The sequence below is a fragment of the Aspergillus brunneoviolaceus genome, assembly GCF_003184695.1.
Source record: "Aspergillus brunneoviolaceus CBS 621.78 unplaced genomic scaffold BO95scaffold_9, whole genome shotgun sequence".
In the NCBI taxonomy this organism is placed as follows: Eukaryota; Fungi; Ascomycota; class Eurotiomycetes; order Eurotiales; family Aspergillaceae; genus Aspergillus; species Aspergillus brunneoviolaceus.
The window spans coordinates 84,125-99,389 of record NW_020290739.1 but is presented as its reverse complement, the minus strand read 5'-3'; the positions used below and the strand labels follow the sequence as shown (position 1 = coordinate 99,389).

The window sequence follows — 15,265 nt, the reverse complement described above, 5'->3', positions numbered from 1 at the left end:
CTCCCCCGCAACCCCCTGCCCTCCTGAACTGTAGGTATATTATACGACTTTACGAAGGTTACGACGCAGCCAACGACCATGGCGATAAGCATAAGCGCGCAAAGAGAGAGACCATTCCAGCGCAACATTGCTATCGACCTCTTACCCCTTCTTTTTCACATAACCACTACTTCTTTCAGCCGCCTCATCCTTATTTCATTTTACTTATCTCTTCCAACTGTCTCTCCCTATTGCTGTGACAGGATTTCGATCTTTTTTTATTCTATTTCCCACGTGGAACTGTGTTATATAGATTTATTCAACCAACCTAATTTGAAACCCCTCGGGAGTTTGATGACCGAGTAATTCTTAGTGATGCTGCTGGATATACATTCTTTATCAAATCATGTACAAATGTAAAGCGATAAGAATCTGGGCTAAGACTACATCTCTGGGGCGAAGAACTAATGCTGCAGATGTACGCTGTGTGACCCTGGACCGGGCTAAACCGAAGCGGGGAAAACCAAAAATAGATGAACAAAGAGCCGCCTGTGGTTTTTTTTTCCTCTTTACCGTAGTAGGTGAAAAGAAACATCACCATCATCAAGGTCGTCAATTTTTCAGGGTCTAGTGCCCCCGTAGGAAGCAGATGTGTCATTGCCTTGTCGGAGCAGCGGTTCGCGTTCACCCTGCTGCTGCTGCTGCTGCTGGCGGCCCCAATCCCTTGTGTCCACGCCGTCGTGGATGCTGGGAACGCTGAGACCACTCTCGGCGACCTCCGTGGTCCTATTCGTGGCGGCAGCGCAGGCCTTCCCGCGGGTAGCCGCCATCCGGCGGGCCTGCCAGCTGACAAAGGTGACCAGGGCCACCCCGACCAGGAAGGTGGTGATGGTCAGCAGGGCGTTGACGGGGGTGGGGTCGCGGTCGAAGACGGTGAAGGTCAGGGCGTCGAGGCCGGCCTGCGCGAAGTTGCCCAGGCCGGCGAGGCAAATGATCAGGCCGTAGACCTTGCCGAAGGTCTGGAAGCCGAAGACCTTGGCGGCGTAGTCGGAGACGGCGGTGTAGTAGAAGGGACGGTAGAGGACGAAGAGGGCGATGTTGCCGTAGCCGGCTCCCTCCGTGGGGATGCAGCCCAGGATGCCGATCAGGGTGGCGGTCGTGACGAGGGTGAGCAGCACCGAGGGGGTGCGGGCGGAGTCGAGGATGGTGCCGATGAAGGGGACGGAGACGAGCCCGCCCAGCGGGAGGAGGATGTCGAAGGTCGAGTTGAGGGTCGCGGCGAGGTCCGGGGAGTGGAGGAGGTAGGTGTACTGTTGACGGATCGTGGCCACAAAGTAGTTGATGCGGAGCATCTGCAGGATAGTGAAGAGGGTGATCAGGATGAACCAGGGGGTGCGGATCTGCGTGAGCGCCGAGGCGCCATGAAGGGCGCCCCAAACGCCGCCGGCGGTGTGGGGCTTGTCAGACTGGGGCGTGGTGGTTGACTCAGTGGTGGCGATGTGGATGGGCATGGGTTCGGGAGAAAGCGGGCGTTCAAGCGGGGAGATGTCATCGTAGGACTGTGGTTGAAGGGTGGGGGAAGAGAGAAGGTCTTGAATTTGGCTGACAACGGTCTGCCGGTGCATACGACGGTCGTTACGTTGGCGCTCGCCTTCATTGCGGTCCTGGATAGCGTTGTCGACGTGGTCCGTGGCTTCGGCTGCGATGTGAGCATGCGCTTCCTGCACAAGTTCGCCGGCCGTCTTATATGAGGTCGTCGGCATTATAGTGAGCTGGGCAGTGATGATGAAAATGGGGACAATGAGATAGAGCAGGAAGAACCTGGTCGAGCTGAGCCAGCCGTTTGTGCTCTCGTTGATAAGCCGGAATATAAGGAAAAGGGCGCTGGAGGCATCGAATGCGCCTGTCAAAGTCGATAAGATGAGCCCCGAGCGGGGCGGGAAGGTGTTTGACAGATGGAACGATGAGATGAAGACAAACGGTCCACCTAGAGAAAGGAAGAGGTACCCGGGCATGTATCCGTCAAAGGGAAGCTGGTCGGAGAGTCCAAATAGCAAGGAGCCCAGTATAAGAGAGACGCTGCCAATGATGCCGCAGACGCGCGGACCGTATGTATCGAGAATCGTTCCTACTGGTAAAGCAAAGACGTTGGTTGCGACTGCAGCGATGGTGAACATTAAGTTCAATCTGTAGACAACTTTAGTTAGGTCTTCCAAAAGGAATGGATGGTCTGAAGCGCGTACCGAAGCTCTTGTCCGTAGCACACGTCGGAATTGTTATCAAGCTCTTCTTGCGAACACCGGTCCCGGTAGACACCCTCTCTGATCAAGACCGGCTTGATGGCCGCAAACCCGAAGACTATCCCCGCCGCAAGTAGACAGTATACCACTGCTACGCAGACCTGCGCTGTGAGTGCATTAGTACTGCACTGCATACGACGGTGGCTTTGAAGCCGTTCATGAAAGTCTAGCACTTACCAATGCGTTTGACATGGTTTACCTCAAACGCGCCCGTAGTCTCTCGGCCACCGATCCACTCCTGCAACTTCGGCGCAGATTGCTCGGGGGTTGCCCCCTCTCTGTCAACCTCATTGAGCGTACTGATCTTGGGTGAGGCGGCTTGGAGAGGTGGGTTCTGCTCACTGGTAGCCTCATCCACAGTGGCCTGTCCCCATGCTGGTCCTGCATACGGGTTGAAATTCAGTCGATGTCTAAAAGAGTGGCGACTGATGTTGGATTGGAATGAAGACGACAGCGAGGGCTCCGGGAGATCATGATAGCTTTCCTCGTCATCGGAGTCATCTTGATAGGGCTGGCGACGGAATGCAGCTGGATTCTGTTCCCAGGACTCCAAGTAGGAGACGCGGTTGAGAGACATTTCTAGCTGGTTGGTTGTCTTGTTAGTTATCAGTGTCATTCCAGATGAAAAACGTCGAGTCTGTACCTGCGCAGATACACCTCAGCACCTCCCGTTCTTGAGCGCTTTTCGTCTATCAATATATATATTTCGAAGTACTGTATACCTATATCCGAAGTATCGTCAAGCTGATGTGCACGATCGCCAGAGACAGGCTGTGGAAATGATGGCTGGTTGACGGTGGAGTCGACCCGTTTTCGGCCCGTAGACCCAGCCAGCTCTGACTCGGGGTGACGGCCAAACAACGGTGGTGATAAGCGGATGGGATTGCTGGACAAGAGGCAGGGATGTTCAGGCCAGTTTGGAAGGTCAATGGCTGTTTTGCAAGGAGAATATCAGCAGGTCAAGTGAAAGTTGGCAGGAGTTGCAGCAGCAGCTACAGCAATGAGGTAATCGAAGCGGAGAAAAATAGTGGGAGAGAAAAATCACCTGACACTCACTACTTACCACTAACTAAGGTAACTACCACTGCTTGCCCCCGCATATCCCCAATAGGAAGCTACCCTGCCTGCCGCCTGAGGTGCGCGTACGATGGCCTTGACTGTGTTAATACCCCGTACTTTGCTAAGTGAACTACACTCCAGTTAGTCATCCTCTCTCTTGAAGTGCTGCATTCAAGTAGGCAGTCGTACGAAATCCATTCCATCCCGCTTCAGCCCTTCTACCTCCTCTCCTTCTATCTCTTCACCTTCACCTTCATCATTGTTCATCTGCACTGATACTCGCATGGCCTGCCCTATGTGCAATGCAAGCCAGCCACAAATGCACACTTTCCTTGGATTGTCCCATGATCAAGCCTTTCTCCTGGTCTAGCCCTTTCCTCACCTCCTCTCGCTCGCAAAACTGAGTCGTGCTACTGCTACTACTCTGTACTGGGTGCTGCTGCTACTTGTTACTTGCTACTTGCCCAGATTCGGTCACCCTCCGATGGGTCTGGAACAAGATCCACCTGTCAATTGGCTCGCGTAGCTTTCGGCTCCATTGTCGATTTACACCCCAAACCTAACTCGGATGGAATCTGGCCTAGGCCAAGCGGCATCAGGGTTGTTTCTGTCAGCATCTTGACCTCACCTACCTTTTGGCCCCCTTATGCGGCCGATTATTGTGCACGGCTGATATCTGAAGCTCACAAGCATCATAGCACTGCCATTAAGGCCCCTGCACAAGGTCTACACTTTTCATCACCATCGCCATGTCTCGCTCGAGACGGGTTCCTGCCGCAATGTGCTGCCAACCCTCATACTCATCTCTTCTCTTGGCGCAAGAACAAAACCGTCTGTCATATTCTTCCTGCAGATGATTCTACTAGGAGAAACATTCCGAATCGCCTGATTCGTCAAACACGGAGAAGCGCCACCGACGAAAAGAAAAAAGGTACTGTACTTCTGCGCGCGGCATTCAATTGGAACCAGAGACAAACAAACATCCCGACATTTCTGTGAGGGATGAACCATTCGTCAGGCATGCGAGATGCATCACAAAGCATACGCCACAGTCTTGTGTGAACAAGTGTTGCACCTTACAGGAATATGTCACCACTCACCAATCACATCACAAAGCTAGTCACAGCTGCACCGTGACGGCTAGCTGGATGCCAGCGGAATCCCCAGTGAAAAGCCCGATGAATGGGAGACGGATGACTCTTGTTCGGAGAAAAAAAAAAGCAGATTGGCAATGCTGGGGACTCGGTGCCGATAAGCGCCACCAAGACCTCCTGTGGCTTGCTGTCAGGTTGACCCCCTCCTAGGGCGATAGCAGACCATACTTATTTCAGCAAGCAAGTCCAGCCTCCATCCCAAATGCTAAAGGAAGAACGGGACTTCAGGACAAGAAAAGTGCAGTCAAAAGTGCCGAAACGTTGCTCACTAGCTCGAACCGAAACGCTCCGGTGCGGGTGCCCTTCCAAGTTAGCTTGCGAGTATTTTCTGCTTCGGGCAACGATCAGACGCGGCTGTGCCAATCGCCCTGCGCTTGTCGGAGAACAGCAAGACTAAGGAATAGGTAACGGATGGCTTCATCTGCTGCAGCTCTGTCTTGTGTCATCCTAAACCCACCTAGAAAAGCAAGATGGTAGAGCACGGTGGGCTGTCATCTCCCCTCTCTTGGTGAGAAGGCATCGAGTAGGTCGTCTAGAGATGTGCCCCTGAACGAACCTCGGGAGCCGTATGATGCTGGGCTCCAGTGTTCACGCTAAAAGTGGGATCTGCTCTCTTAATCTTCATCTATATAGGGCTTTTTCTTTTACCCTTTTGCCTCTTTCCTCCACTTCTTAGTTTGCTTTTGCACTTTGCAGGCCATGGCGAGCTCCGCTCCGCACGAACCATTCTCTGTTGGGTAATTAACCGTTTGAACGTTATTCTGCCCATCATAATCATTGTTGCTGGGGCGGTCACCCTTCTAGCTGCATCTTAGTAGGCCTGGACTATTGCTGCAGCTGTTCGGTCTTACTCTTAAATCTTTAATACCTCATGCCAATGGCTTTGTCTGGCTATTGATCTGGCTTGTTTTACAGGGCTATCGCGATTGTCAGCCCGAGCACTGAATCTGAGCACAACGTGATGAGGGGATGGTAAGTTATATTTGCGCTGTTCTTCGACGCTCTGATGCTGTGCTTATCGAATCGTCATTCTAACCATGTTGCTCTCTATTTAGTCTGACGTGCCGTCAGCGCCATATCAAATGTAAATCCTCCTCAAGCCCCTCTCGACCGAGCTCTGTCAGTCGAGAAGAATCCCCAGCTCAACGTCCCCTAATGTTGATACCAGGTGATAAGACCGAGGGCCAGTGCCTTCGCTGTCGACGATCGGGACGAGAGTGCATACCTGCGCCTACGAAACAAGAAGAAGTCACTTTTCGCCATGGCCAGAACCCTTCGCTGCGACCTAGCGGTCCCCCGCGATACGGAGAAAGCGACCTCGTGTTTCCAATCGATCAAGTGTGGGTTCCGTTTCCAACTCAAGGTTTGTTCCTACTGGAGATGAAGAAGGCCTTTTCCACTGATGAACGGCACATGAAGTTTCTTTCGAAGATGAGACGGATCGGACAGCAGCAGATTATCGCGTGGTGCCCCTCGATGGTTCGCCCTTCGATCTGAAACATGCGCCCGAAAACTCTCCTCCATTGCCCAACGGGGCACAACATTTATCATCAGCCTCGCATCCGCCTCATTCATCGAGAGTCGCAGGCTCGTCTCGAGCCCGTTCAGCTCAGCGCCTGGTTTTCCCGCTCAGAGCCTTCCCGTCTTCCGATTTCGCCAGCACGCAGAAGCTGCGAAATTTCAATGAAGCTTTCCTCCTTCGATATTTCCGGAAGACACTCGGTCCCTGGGTGCTGTACCTCGTCCCACATGTACTACGCTGGAACTTCAGCTAATCAGCAATTTTAGCTAGACGTTTGCGATGACCAAAGTCACTTTTCCGTGGATGTGGCCGAACGAGCACCTTCACACCCTCTCCTATTGTACGCGTGTCTTGCCATCTCAGCGCGTCACCTCTCCTACACGAATCATGCAGTACCTCCGGAGACTGCCGATGAATACCATGAACGTTGCATCCGAATTCTCAAGTCGGTCTTGGAGAACAGAGACTTTGGCACCAGCATCGAGATACTCCTTACTTCCACCGTAATATTGCGGTTCTTCGAGCAAATATCCTGTAAGCCGGGCTGGTTGCGCTTATTTACTGCATGCTCACATACCATGTACAGCTCACAGCCCTTCAAACGACCTCCAGAGTCACCTTCTCGCCGGATCCGTATATATCAGCTCTCAACTGGACTGCGCAGTATCTGGAGGACTTGCAGAAGCCTCTTTCTGGGTGTTCGTGATGCAGGATATACAATTCGCTCTAATGTATCAAAGACCTTTGCGTTTGACTCTGAGTCCATTTGCAGAGAAGCTATACCATGCATGGCAGCATAGGACAACTCAGGATGACCGAGACTGGACGCACAAGGCCATTTGGCTCCTCGCTGAGACGATCAACTACTGCTACGGGGCGAACAACTCAATGCACATAGAAGCGATTGATGGGAGTGCTTTGAGACAGCGAATTGGCACTTGGGAAGCAACGAGACCACATACGTTCAAGCCTTTACACTATTCAAGGCCAGATCCTGGACGTGGAAGGCCCTTTCCGTTCATTTGGTTCACCAATTCACTGCACGGTATATCAAGGCCTTCCCGGCTTATGCTCTAGGGCTGACATACTAAGTCTAGCTGCTGCGATACAACACATCTCCATAGCAAAGGCCTTGTTCCAGCAGCATGAACTTCAGGCCTTACAATCGTCACCGCAATTTCGAGAGGGCATCCAGATGATCGAGGTTTGTTATAGAAGCCTACAGAAGCACCATTATAGAACCTTGACTCATAATCCTCTAGGACGAGATTATCCTCAATCTTGAAGTCATATTTGGCATAGCTCTGTCGGCAGAGAACGACCCAGCGCTGCGGATTATGGCAGGGCATACACTCTGCGCTTGTAAGACATGCATATCCTGGACAATGCCATCGTTGTCACCTGTGAAGCTCCTTGCTCAGAGACGGTAGCTAACAGCACAACTCGCAGGCGGTATATGGATCCGTGACCCGTTGGCTCAGACATGCCTACTAGATTTTCTGCGCAGGACCGAGGCTGAGAATGGGTGGCCTTGGGCATTTGTTGTACAAAAGCTCAGCCAAGATTGGCAGCATACTGCGAGATGAGGCCAAGGTATCAAAATCCTCGGTATAAGTGCTTTCGCTGCGCCCGACGCACTCCCATTGTCTGAATCTCATTTTCTGAATCTCATAAGTCCAAGTGATGCAACAGACTGTTGACTTGCAGCAGAGAATTTCCAGTTCTTATGCTACAGAAAGTCAATCCTGTTATGTTGATGCCTGTGCAATCATCCTCGGCATCACATGGTGGCCAGCAATACACCGGCCAGCCTAATGTGCCTTTGCCACCTGAGCAAGATCCTTTGTCCATGGGTTGATAATCTTGCTGGCTGCATGTGGAAAATCACAGAATATCCAACCAGGTCCTCAAAGGCACATGCACAGCGGCTTTCAACTGGCAGAACGAGCGAACCATATCAAGATTAGACAATGCATAATGCGTCTATCTCTTATTTCCTGCGACCACAAAAGGATGCAACGCTCGCCTGAAAAGTTTATTTGATTGTTACAACATAGAACCTGTCGGACCTGAAGTACACGCGAGCGGTCCTGGGAAAGCATCACTATACACGTATGGCTTCCTGCACTAATGTCTAACTAGCGATTGCAAAATGCAATAAATTCGAGAATTTAGTAAAGACAAACTTCACCATGCGGTCAACTCCACCCCAACCATTACTATTTCAAGCAATTCACCCGAGCGTCTATCCCTGAGCACCATGAACGTAGACAGGCAAAAACACCCTGGTCCCCAATTTTAGGATAAATGGCAGGCTGCCCTTTGCCCGCGGCAAATAGCCTGGCATATTCTCAAGAGCAGCGTCCGAAGGTTTCTTTCATCAAGCCCAGTCTGAGCAGATCTATCCAGCCTGTTCACGGACACCCTGCTTGACAACACTAGCTTATGTACTGTAAACACCACCCAAAAATCCCTCCAAGCCAGGCCCGAAATCCCGAGACGGGATCCATCCCTTCTTCCCAGTCAAAATGCAGCGTGAGGGATCAAACCAAATCAAACCACGGTGCTCTCTCAAAAGCCCCCCCTGCCCATCTCAAACGAAACAAGCCCATCGACCGACCATGTGATTCCGAGGCCCGTGGCAAAACGTAAGTACTCGGAAGTAGTATAGTTAGTATCACTCCAGCAAGCGATCAGGGTTGCGCTACGCACGTGATGAAATCTTAGTGCGCATGCCCAACCCAGAGAATAATGATTGCTTCCGCTTGTTCATGTCAAGAAAATTGAACAGGGATGATCCTGGGGGGTGTGGGCTTGCTAGAATCGGACCGTTGTTGGATGGTAGGGTAGGTGGGGAGGGAGCTATAGTGGGCTTTACTGAGTTTGCTTTGGGTTTACTTTTGCTTGCGCCTTGGGTTGTTTGTCTGTTCGCTCGCTCGGCCCGTGTACAGAGAGTGTGGCCCGTGGTCCCGTACTCCTTCAAGATCCAGTTTTCGAGCTGTAACTAGCAGACCCATATACGCAACCCCGGGACAGGAATCTACCACTCACTTCCAGAAAAGACATGTACCTTCCTTCTTTTCTTCTTTGGTGAAACGCCCAAGCGTTATAAGATGTAGACCGGCCTACCACTCTGAAACACTCTCAAAAAGTGAAATGCAAAGACCAAGAGTAGGGATATCATATTACATTCCTATGAACACTGGGAATCATTCCCTTGAGCAGAAACGGCGAACAATATAGTATTTGGTATATGGTATAGGGTATAAATACTTCCCTCGCCCCCTAATAAAAGCCCATCCCATCGTCAGCCGGCAACGGAAGATTCAAGAACCCGTCGCCGATCATGCTGTGCAGTGTAAGCAGGTTCTCCGGGTCAAACCCCATCTGGACGCCTAGTTCAGGCACGAAGAAGCCCTGCGGCGGGAACATCATCCCGCCGCCGCCGTTGGCGCTGGCGCTGGTGGAATCGGTGTAGCTGGGGGGGAGGTCGGACATGCCGGAGCTGAAGATGGGGTAGTAATCCCGGGAGGGGGCGGGAGCGGGAGCGGGAGCGGGAGCGGCGTAAGGGGTCCAGGGTTCGGTGGTTGAGTCGGCTGCACTGGTTGGGGCTCCTAGGCTACCGGGGTTGGGGCCTAGGGAGTGTGATGTGAGGTCGGTGGAGGAGACGGAGGGTTGGTTCGTGGCGGTAGGGTGATTACTGCTGCTGCTGTTGCTGTTGAAACCGGGAGCTGTCGGGTAGGGGATAGGTCGTTGTTCGCCTGCCGTTGACAGATTTCCGGGCGAGGAGTGGCTTCGGGAGCTACTGCCCATGGCTACTTCACTTAAAAGGTGCAAGGGCGTCTGGCTGGAGCCGCTATGGTTCTTCTGTGGGATGTTAGCGGTGCTGTTCATGCAGCAGAAAACAGGTACCAAGGAAAACGGCCGGTTTATGACCTGGCGCACTTACTTGGCCTTTGTCGTCGGGGTGGCTTTGACAATCCGACGAAGCGCGGCATACCGAGAGCGCTTCCTTCAATACCGGGCCCTGGTCTTTGCGCTTCATGAACCAGTTGCGGAGCATGGACAGCACCACTCCGAACTTGGCTGGAGTGCGCCCGCCGGGGAGCTCTCCGGCGACCGCATAATGGCGAATGACTTTGTCGAGGTAGTATTCCATCTTGAGGCTGCCCGCATCCATCACTTGATCCAGGCGGGTCTCCGGCGTGAAGACCATGGCATAGAGTTTGATTAGCGCGACGACGGCAAAAGACGTGCGCGCAAGAGTGACCGTCGGTGCGGACACTAGCTTTTTAGTGTCAATCGCACAGATTGTATCGAGGGCTTCGTGGATAGCAGTGAGACAGGAGCTGAGGGCACTGATGTGTGTTGCGCTAGTAGGACCAGCAACATCATCCCCGGTGGTCCGCGCCTCGTCCTTGCTATAATCAACATGCATGGCGTTTTCGTGCAGGTAGAGGTTGACAATGCAGTATGCTTGTTGAATGATAGCTGATCCCCCTGGTGAGCACAAGAACATGAACTAGGTGTGGGTGACTGCTTACGAGAAGAATGCTCCGGTAACGTTTCCCTCTTCCACTGCTCCAACTGCTTCTCGAGTGCCTTGAGAGTGTAGAGTGACTTCGGGTCCGAAAAGGACACAATCGAGGGAATGTCATCGCTTGCGAATTGAACGTATATCTCTTCGATGATTTGTGCTAGCTTGGCCCACCGGACCATCGTTTTATCGGAAGGCAATGCATCTGGGGATTTCTCTAGGATCTCTATGCATTCATCCATGTATGGAAGCCATCGCACAAGATTGACTCGTCGAAGAGACACGGCAACCCTAGAACATAGGTTAGCTAGCTACTCCTGGGAGAATGAGAAGCAGGGGGTGAGTACATACTGAACTGCAACGAAATAGCATGCCAACCAGGTTCGCCTCGTCTCCGGAGAGTCCGGATCCAGGACCTCAGACGACTTCCTCGCTATAATGTCCTTGAGCAGATTCATCTGCTTCCCTCGCGGCATTGATTTCCGATACAGACCCGCATCCATAGCCAGGGTGACGGCCATATGCGTCAACTGATAGAATTTCAGCTCTTCGAAGTTGTCGGGAGGCGTGTACCAGTTACAGCAGACCAAGAGCGCCTGGACTAGCTCAAGGGATTTCTCCCCTTTGACGACAACCCGTTCTGCGATGACTTTATAGAAATCATTGACGAGCGGGATCTGAGCCTGTGGTTGAATCGTCCCTACGGCAACAGCGATAACTGCATGGAATAGCACTGGCTTCTTCTGCCGGACGTCCTCCATCTTCGTCCCGTGAGGGAAGACCACCATCGGGATTAAGAGGGCCATCTCTTCGTTGAATCGCGCAAATGCCTGTGCCGCTATATCGGCGCTCACAAGGCCCCGGTCAATTATATCAGCCACTTCGTTGGCCCCCTCTTTTGCCGTCGAGTCTGACGGGTAACCCAGAGCACGCCATTGTCGGATCGCTTTGTTATAGATGGATTGTTCTTCGCTCGGACTAGACAACCGAGAGGTTGCGGGCGTCGCCTCTTTGCCCTCCCCACTATGACGCCGTTTTCTCCCCACCATGCTCCGCGGCGATCCCACCGGCAAAGGCGACGGCTCATGGGATGCGGCATGAGTCGGGGCCAGCCAATGCCTCGCTGCCGGCTCCTCGCGCGGTGGAGGCATCTGCACCGGCTGCAGCACGGGATCACGATCGTGAGAGGCCTGAAGGCTCGCGGTGAGCGCGTCAATCTTCCTCTCCAGCTCCGCGACGCGGTTATCCGTCTTCTTCTGTCGTTTGCGACTGGGAACCGTCACGATGCAGGTCCTCCCGGCTTTCGCGCATCGTTTGCAGGCGCCATTGGCATGGCTGATGTCCGGCTCGCATCGCACTTTCAACTGCCTGCACGCTTCGCAGGCTCGGGGCCGCTTCAGCTCCGCGTACGGGTCGCTGGGGTCGACGACGGAGGGGTTGGAAAAGGCGTCGATGCCCGATGTCGAATCCGACCGGTATTGGCTACCCGGTTGGGTCACCTGGGGGCTCGAAAGAGGACCCGGGCCTCGAGGTGCTGCCAGCACGGAATGCAGCCGGTCGGTAGGGGACAGATGTGGAGTCGAATCGGGATAATCTCTGGAAGCGACAAGCGGGTTGTTGCCATGTCTGGACGAAGGGGGTGGTAGATAGGGCGGCGGACGGGTTTCGTCGGCGCGCTCGGCCGGACGTCCGCCGTCTCTGCTATCTGCATGCAGGCGTGGATCGATCTCCATCGGGGAGCGCGGAGACTGCGGAGTGGATATCACATCATGGTCAGCCAGGCTCTATTCGGCGGGAAGTCAGTCATCATCGCCCGCCATGGGCCAAGGGTGGATGGCCAGTTGAGGTCATCCCGGTCGCGTTTCTCCCGGAATCAACGGGGGAAATTGGGCTGGTCTGCCACGATTGCATCTTGATTTTTGAGGCTTACCCGAGCAACAGTCTGGGGCCACAGGAGAGAAAAGAAAGCAAGCAAGCAAGAAAGAAAGGATGTAAGGAGCCAGGCAAGGCAGGGCGGAGTTGGAGTCGCGCAAGTCGGAGAATCGGACGGTCGGGAGCCGATGGCCGATGGTAACTTACTTAACTTGAGGAATGCGGTGGTGTCGGTGGCTTGGCCCGGACTCAAAGTGAATTATGATGATCTGGTCAGTTCTGGCTCATAGGAAAGTGGTTAGGATCACAGAAAGAAAAGAGGCAAGAGAAGGCAAACGAGTGGGAGTTGTAAGAACAGGGAGGACGACCATAGAGAGAATGAAGGAAGCGAAAGAGGAGCTGAGGGGAAGCCACTGCCACTGAAGCCACTGGGCAGTCAGTCACTCTTCGATTCATCGCCCAAATCCGCATAGCTTCCAACACTTTCTCAACACTTTCTCCCCAGAAGGATAAATGATTAATGGACCACAACCAAGTGAATCAGTGCAGATATATCGTGATAGTTACTCTTCTACTACACGCAGGAAATGATTGTATTCCGATCTAGGTTGCAAGATAGCAACAAATCCAATCCTGCCAGCTCGTTGAACACCAACAGAGACAGCAGTTGAACCACAATAAGAAGGATAAAGATTGCAACAGTATAGCAAAGAACACCGGCTCAAACGACACAGAAGCAGTTGATCCCACCTCCCATATGAAGAGCAGAGAGTAAGACTTAATCCGATATATAAGATGCGGAAGACCAGCCGCGATAGACTCTGCTCCACCCAAAAGCAAGAGTGAGCTCCAGAGAACCAAGTCCAATACTCAGGAGACTTTATGCACTGGGCACTCCTTCTTACGCTCGAACCACTCCACTATACATCTTTTATGAAACTTGCACAGACACTCCAGCCGCACGAGCGGCTGACCCACTTCGTACTCTTCCATGCAAATCGTGCACTCCTGCAGCCCACCATCGTGTCCAACGCAGTCTTTCTCCGTGGCTTTGAAGGTGACTAGCCGGACTGCAAGATGGGGCTGGACGGGGCTGCCGCTCTGGGGACTGGAGCGCCCGGGCCGACCATGAGTTTCAATACACGTCCGGATGTGTGCTTCCCGTGCATCCTCGCCCCCATTCGATCCCAGAAGCGGAAGCTCACAGTCACAGATCGGACATAGGTCCTGCTCACGGACATGCGGCGGGCGTGTATGCGACGGCCGATGAGCGTGAGGGATCGCGGGCAACGAGCTGGCGCTACCAGCGGTCGGGTAAGGGAGCGGCCGAGTGGATGAGCTCACCGACCCAGATGTGAAGCGGGGGCTTGCCAATGCAGCGTAATTCATTCCGGGGACTCGCGGGGCAAAAGGGCCTCCGAATCCACCTAAACTTGAATAATCGCTGACGCCAACAGTCTGCCGGGTTGGTCGCGACCCGAGAGGTTCAGTTTGGAGCTGCGCATAATTGTGTTAACCACACTTGATCTTCTCACCGTCGGGCGCTCGACTGTAACTCACTGGTAAACTATTGTATAGACTTGGCCGGGTTGGAGAGGACAGCGAATGGTAAGAACGATGCCGAGAACTGGGTGGAGGAAAGTACGAGGACCCTTCTCCCCAGCCTGTCGCAGCGACGGTGCCTGGTCTTCCCGGATTTTGAACTGTTGTGAACCCACGAGGCGGTTCTGGATTTGGGTCTGGCACACAGGGGTTGCAGAGTCTCACTTCCTCGCCCCCGCCGAGGGCTGGATTTAATGTTGGTGGCGAGTGAACCGCATCGTCCCCTCCGGAATGGAAGGCCGAAGCAGCACGGGGATGAACCAAAGCGGCTGCGGGGGAGCGGGTGGGATCGCGCACAATAAACTGCCGTGGAATAGTGATCCGATGGGGTGAGCATGACGCGCAAACGACCCGGCCACATTTCCGGCAGTGATGCTTCCTGTACCAGAAACTGAACGCGGTCCCACAAATGGGACAGTTGGTGACCTCCGCATCAGGCTGCCACCGCGGTCGAACATATTCCACGTAGTTATCCTGGGTTCGGGACCATGAACTGCGCCGAGGATCATTCGGCCGCGCACCCGGCGGTGAGGAGGACAGATCGATTGGAGTAGCAAAGGAAGAGCCAGGCATCATCATGGCAGGATGTTGCGACTGAGACGATCGTTGAGGCAACGACCTGCTATCCATTGTTCCTGCTTGGCTACTCGGACCGGCTTCTACTGTCCACGACTGGGATCTGAGGCCACGGGGCCAGACGTCCCCCTCCAAACTGACTATCCTTCTCTTCCGATCTGACCCTGTGACGGTGGACCGTCTTCGCTCGGAGCGTTGATCGCGTGCAGCCTCGGTGGCCTGTAAAATTTCCGAACTCGCATGAGGCCTGAGAGCAGTGGCGGGCCGAGTGGCGGGGAAGGCGGCGGTGGAGGAGGAAGCGGAGGATGAAGGACTGGCCGAATTTGACAACGACGACATGAACCCGAAGTACGAGGGAGAGGTCGACGATGGTAAAGTCTTTGGTGTCTGGGTCCCTGAGACCGAAGAGGAGACTAGTCTCCGCCGTTTGGAGGACGGGCCGTCATTGACTGGGTGGCGCGGTGATGCCAGGATGGGGAGGGCAGCCGGACGGGGAGATGATCAACAGCGGTAGACAACCGTGGATATGCTTGTGTGCCAGAGTGTAAATTGAGAACCTTAAAAAGAGGATTATTGAGCAAGGAGATGAATTGATCCAAGTCACACAGAGCCAAGGGCCTTTGACTTTGACTTTTGTGCGAAACAACACACAGGGCAACTGGGG

At 53.6% G+C, this 15,265-nt stretch overlaps 4 protein-coding genes across 4 annotated transcripts; 1 reads left to right on the top strand and 3 right to left on the bottom strand.

The window, feature by feature from the left end:
- Positions 1 to 330: 330 nt before the first annotated feature.
- On the bottom strand, positions 331 to 2,995 carry BO95DRAFT_439344 (putative MFS transporter Fmp42). Its single transcript, XM_025585713.1, has 4 exons — positions 2,923 to 2,995; positions 2,457 to 2,858; positions 2,223 to 2,385; positions 331 to 2,166 (listed from the first exon to the last, which is right to left on the bottom strand). Exons 2-4 carry the CDS (start codon positions 2,854 to 2,856, stop codon positions 600 to 602), a joined length of 2,130 nt encoding a protein of 709 aa, XP_025445939.1. The 5' UTR covers positions 2,857 to 2,858; positions 2,923 to 2,995; the 3' UTR covers positions 331 to 599.
- A 2,652-nt stretch (positions 2,996 to 5,647) lies between these two features.
- On the top strand, positions 5,648 to 7,600 carry BO95DRAFT_450252 (uncharacterized protein; the record flags this gene model as incomplete). The annotated part of the gene is made up of 7 exons (XM_025588000.1): positions 5,648 to 5,855; positions 5,912 to 6,222; positions 6,281 to 6,548; positions 6,601 to 7,059; positions 7,112 to 7,218; positions 7,277 to 7,376; positions 7,464 to 7,600. The coding sequence occupies 7 exons, from the start codon at positions 5,648 to 5,650 to the stop codon at positions 7,598 to 7,600; spliced, it is 1,590 nt and encodes a 529-aa protein (XP_025445938.1).
- A 1,642-nt stretch (positions 7,601 to 9,242) lies between these two features.
- On the bottom strand, positions 9,243 to 12,760 carry BO95DRAFT_381709 (putative C6 transcription factor (War1)). The gene is made up of 4 exons (XM_025583374.1): positions 10,903 to 12,760; positions 10,559 to 10,842; positions 9,964 to 10,505; positions 9,243 to 9,881 (listed from the first exon to the last, which is right to left on the bottom strand). Exons 1-4 carry the CDS (start codon positions 12,282 to 12,284, stop codon positions 9,300 to 9,302), a joined length of 2,790 nt encoding a protein of 929 aa, XP_025445937.1. The 5' UTR covers positions 12,285 to 12,760; the 3' UTR covers positions 9,243 to 9,299.
- A 333-nt stretch (positions 12,761 to 13,093) lies between these two features.
- BO95DRAFT_284021 (phosphatidylinositol-3-phosphate-binding ubiquitin-protein ligase) lies at positions 13,094 to 15,060 on the bottom strand. Its single transcript, XM_025581672.1, has 2 exons — positions 13,984 to 15,060; positions 13,094 to 13,920 (listed from the first exon to the last, which is right to left on the bottom strand). Exons 1-2 carry the CDS (start codon positions 14,938 to 14,940, stop codon positions 13,294 to 13,296), a joined length of 1,584 nt encoding a protein of 527 aa, XP_025445936.1. The 5' UTR covers positions 14,941 to 15,060; the 3' UTR covers positions 13,094 to 13,293.
- Between the last annotated feature and the right edge of the window lie 205 nt (positions 15,061 to 15,265).

What these genes read in the sequence shown, in the direction of transcription:
- BO95DRAFT_439344 (XM_025585713.1), bottom strand. Translation starts at nt 2,856, where the DNA reads ATGTCTCTCAACCGCGTCTCCTACTTGGAGTCCTGGGAACAGAATCCA. An exon ending in AAACCATGTCAAACGCATTG is followed by an intron (nt 2,386 to 2,456) that starts GTAAGTGCTAGA and finishes ATGCACTCACAG; the next exon opens with CGCAGGTCTGCGTAGCAGTG. An exon ending in TGCTACGGACAAGAGCTTCG is followed by an intron (nt 2,167 to 2,222) that starts GTACGCGCTTCA and finishes AGTTGTCTACAG; the next exon opens with ATTGAACTTAATGTTCACCA.
- BO95DRAFT_381709 (XM_025583374.1), bottom strand. Translation starts at nt 12,284, where the DNA reads ATGGAGATCGATCCACGCCTGCATGCAGATAGCAGAGACGGCGGACGT. An exon ending in TGCTATTTCGTTGCAGTTCA is followed by an intron (nt 10,843 to 10,902) that starts GTATGTACTCAC and finishes CCTATGTTCTAG; the next exon opens with GGTTGCCGTGTCTCTTCGAC. An exon ending in ACCCCGACGACAAAGGCCAA is followed by an intron (nt 9,882 to 9,963) that starts GTAAGTGCGCCA and finishes AACATCCCACAG; the next exon opens with AAGAACCATAGCGGCTCCAG.
- BO95DRAFT_284021 (XM_025581672.1), bottom strand. Translation starts at nt 14,940, where the DNA reads ATGTCGTCGTTGTCAAATTCGGCCAGTCCTTCATCCTCCGCTTCCTCC. An exon ending in GTCTATACAATAGTTTACCA is followed by an intron (nt 13,921 to 13,983) that starts GTGAGTTACAGT and finishes AATTATGCGCAG; the next exon opens with CTCCAAACTGAACCTCTCGG.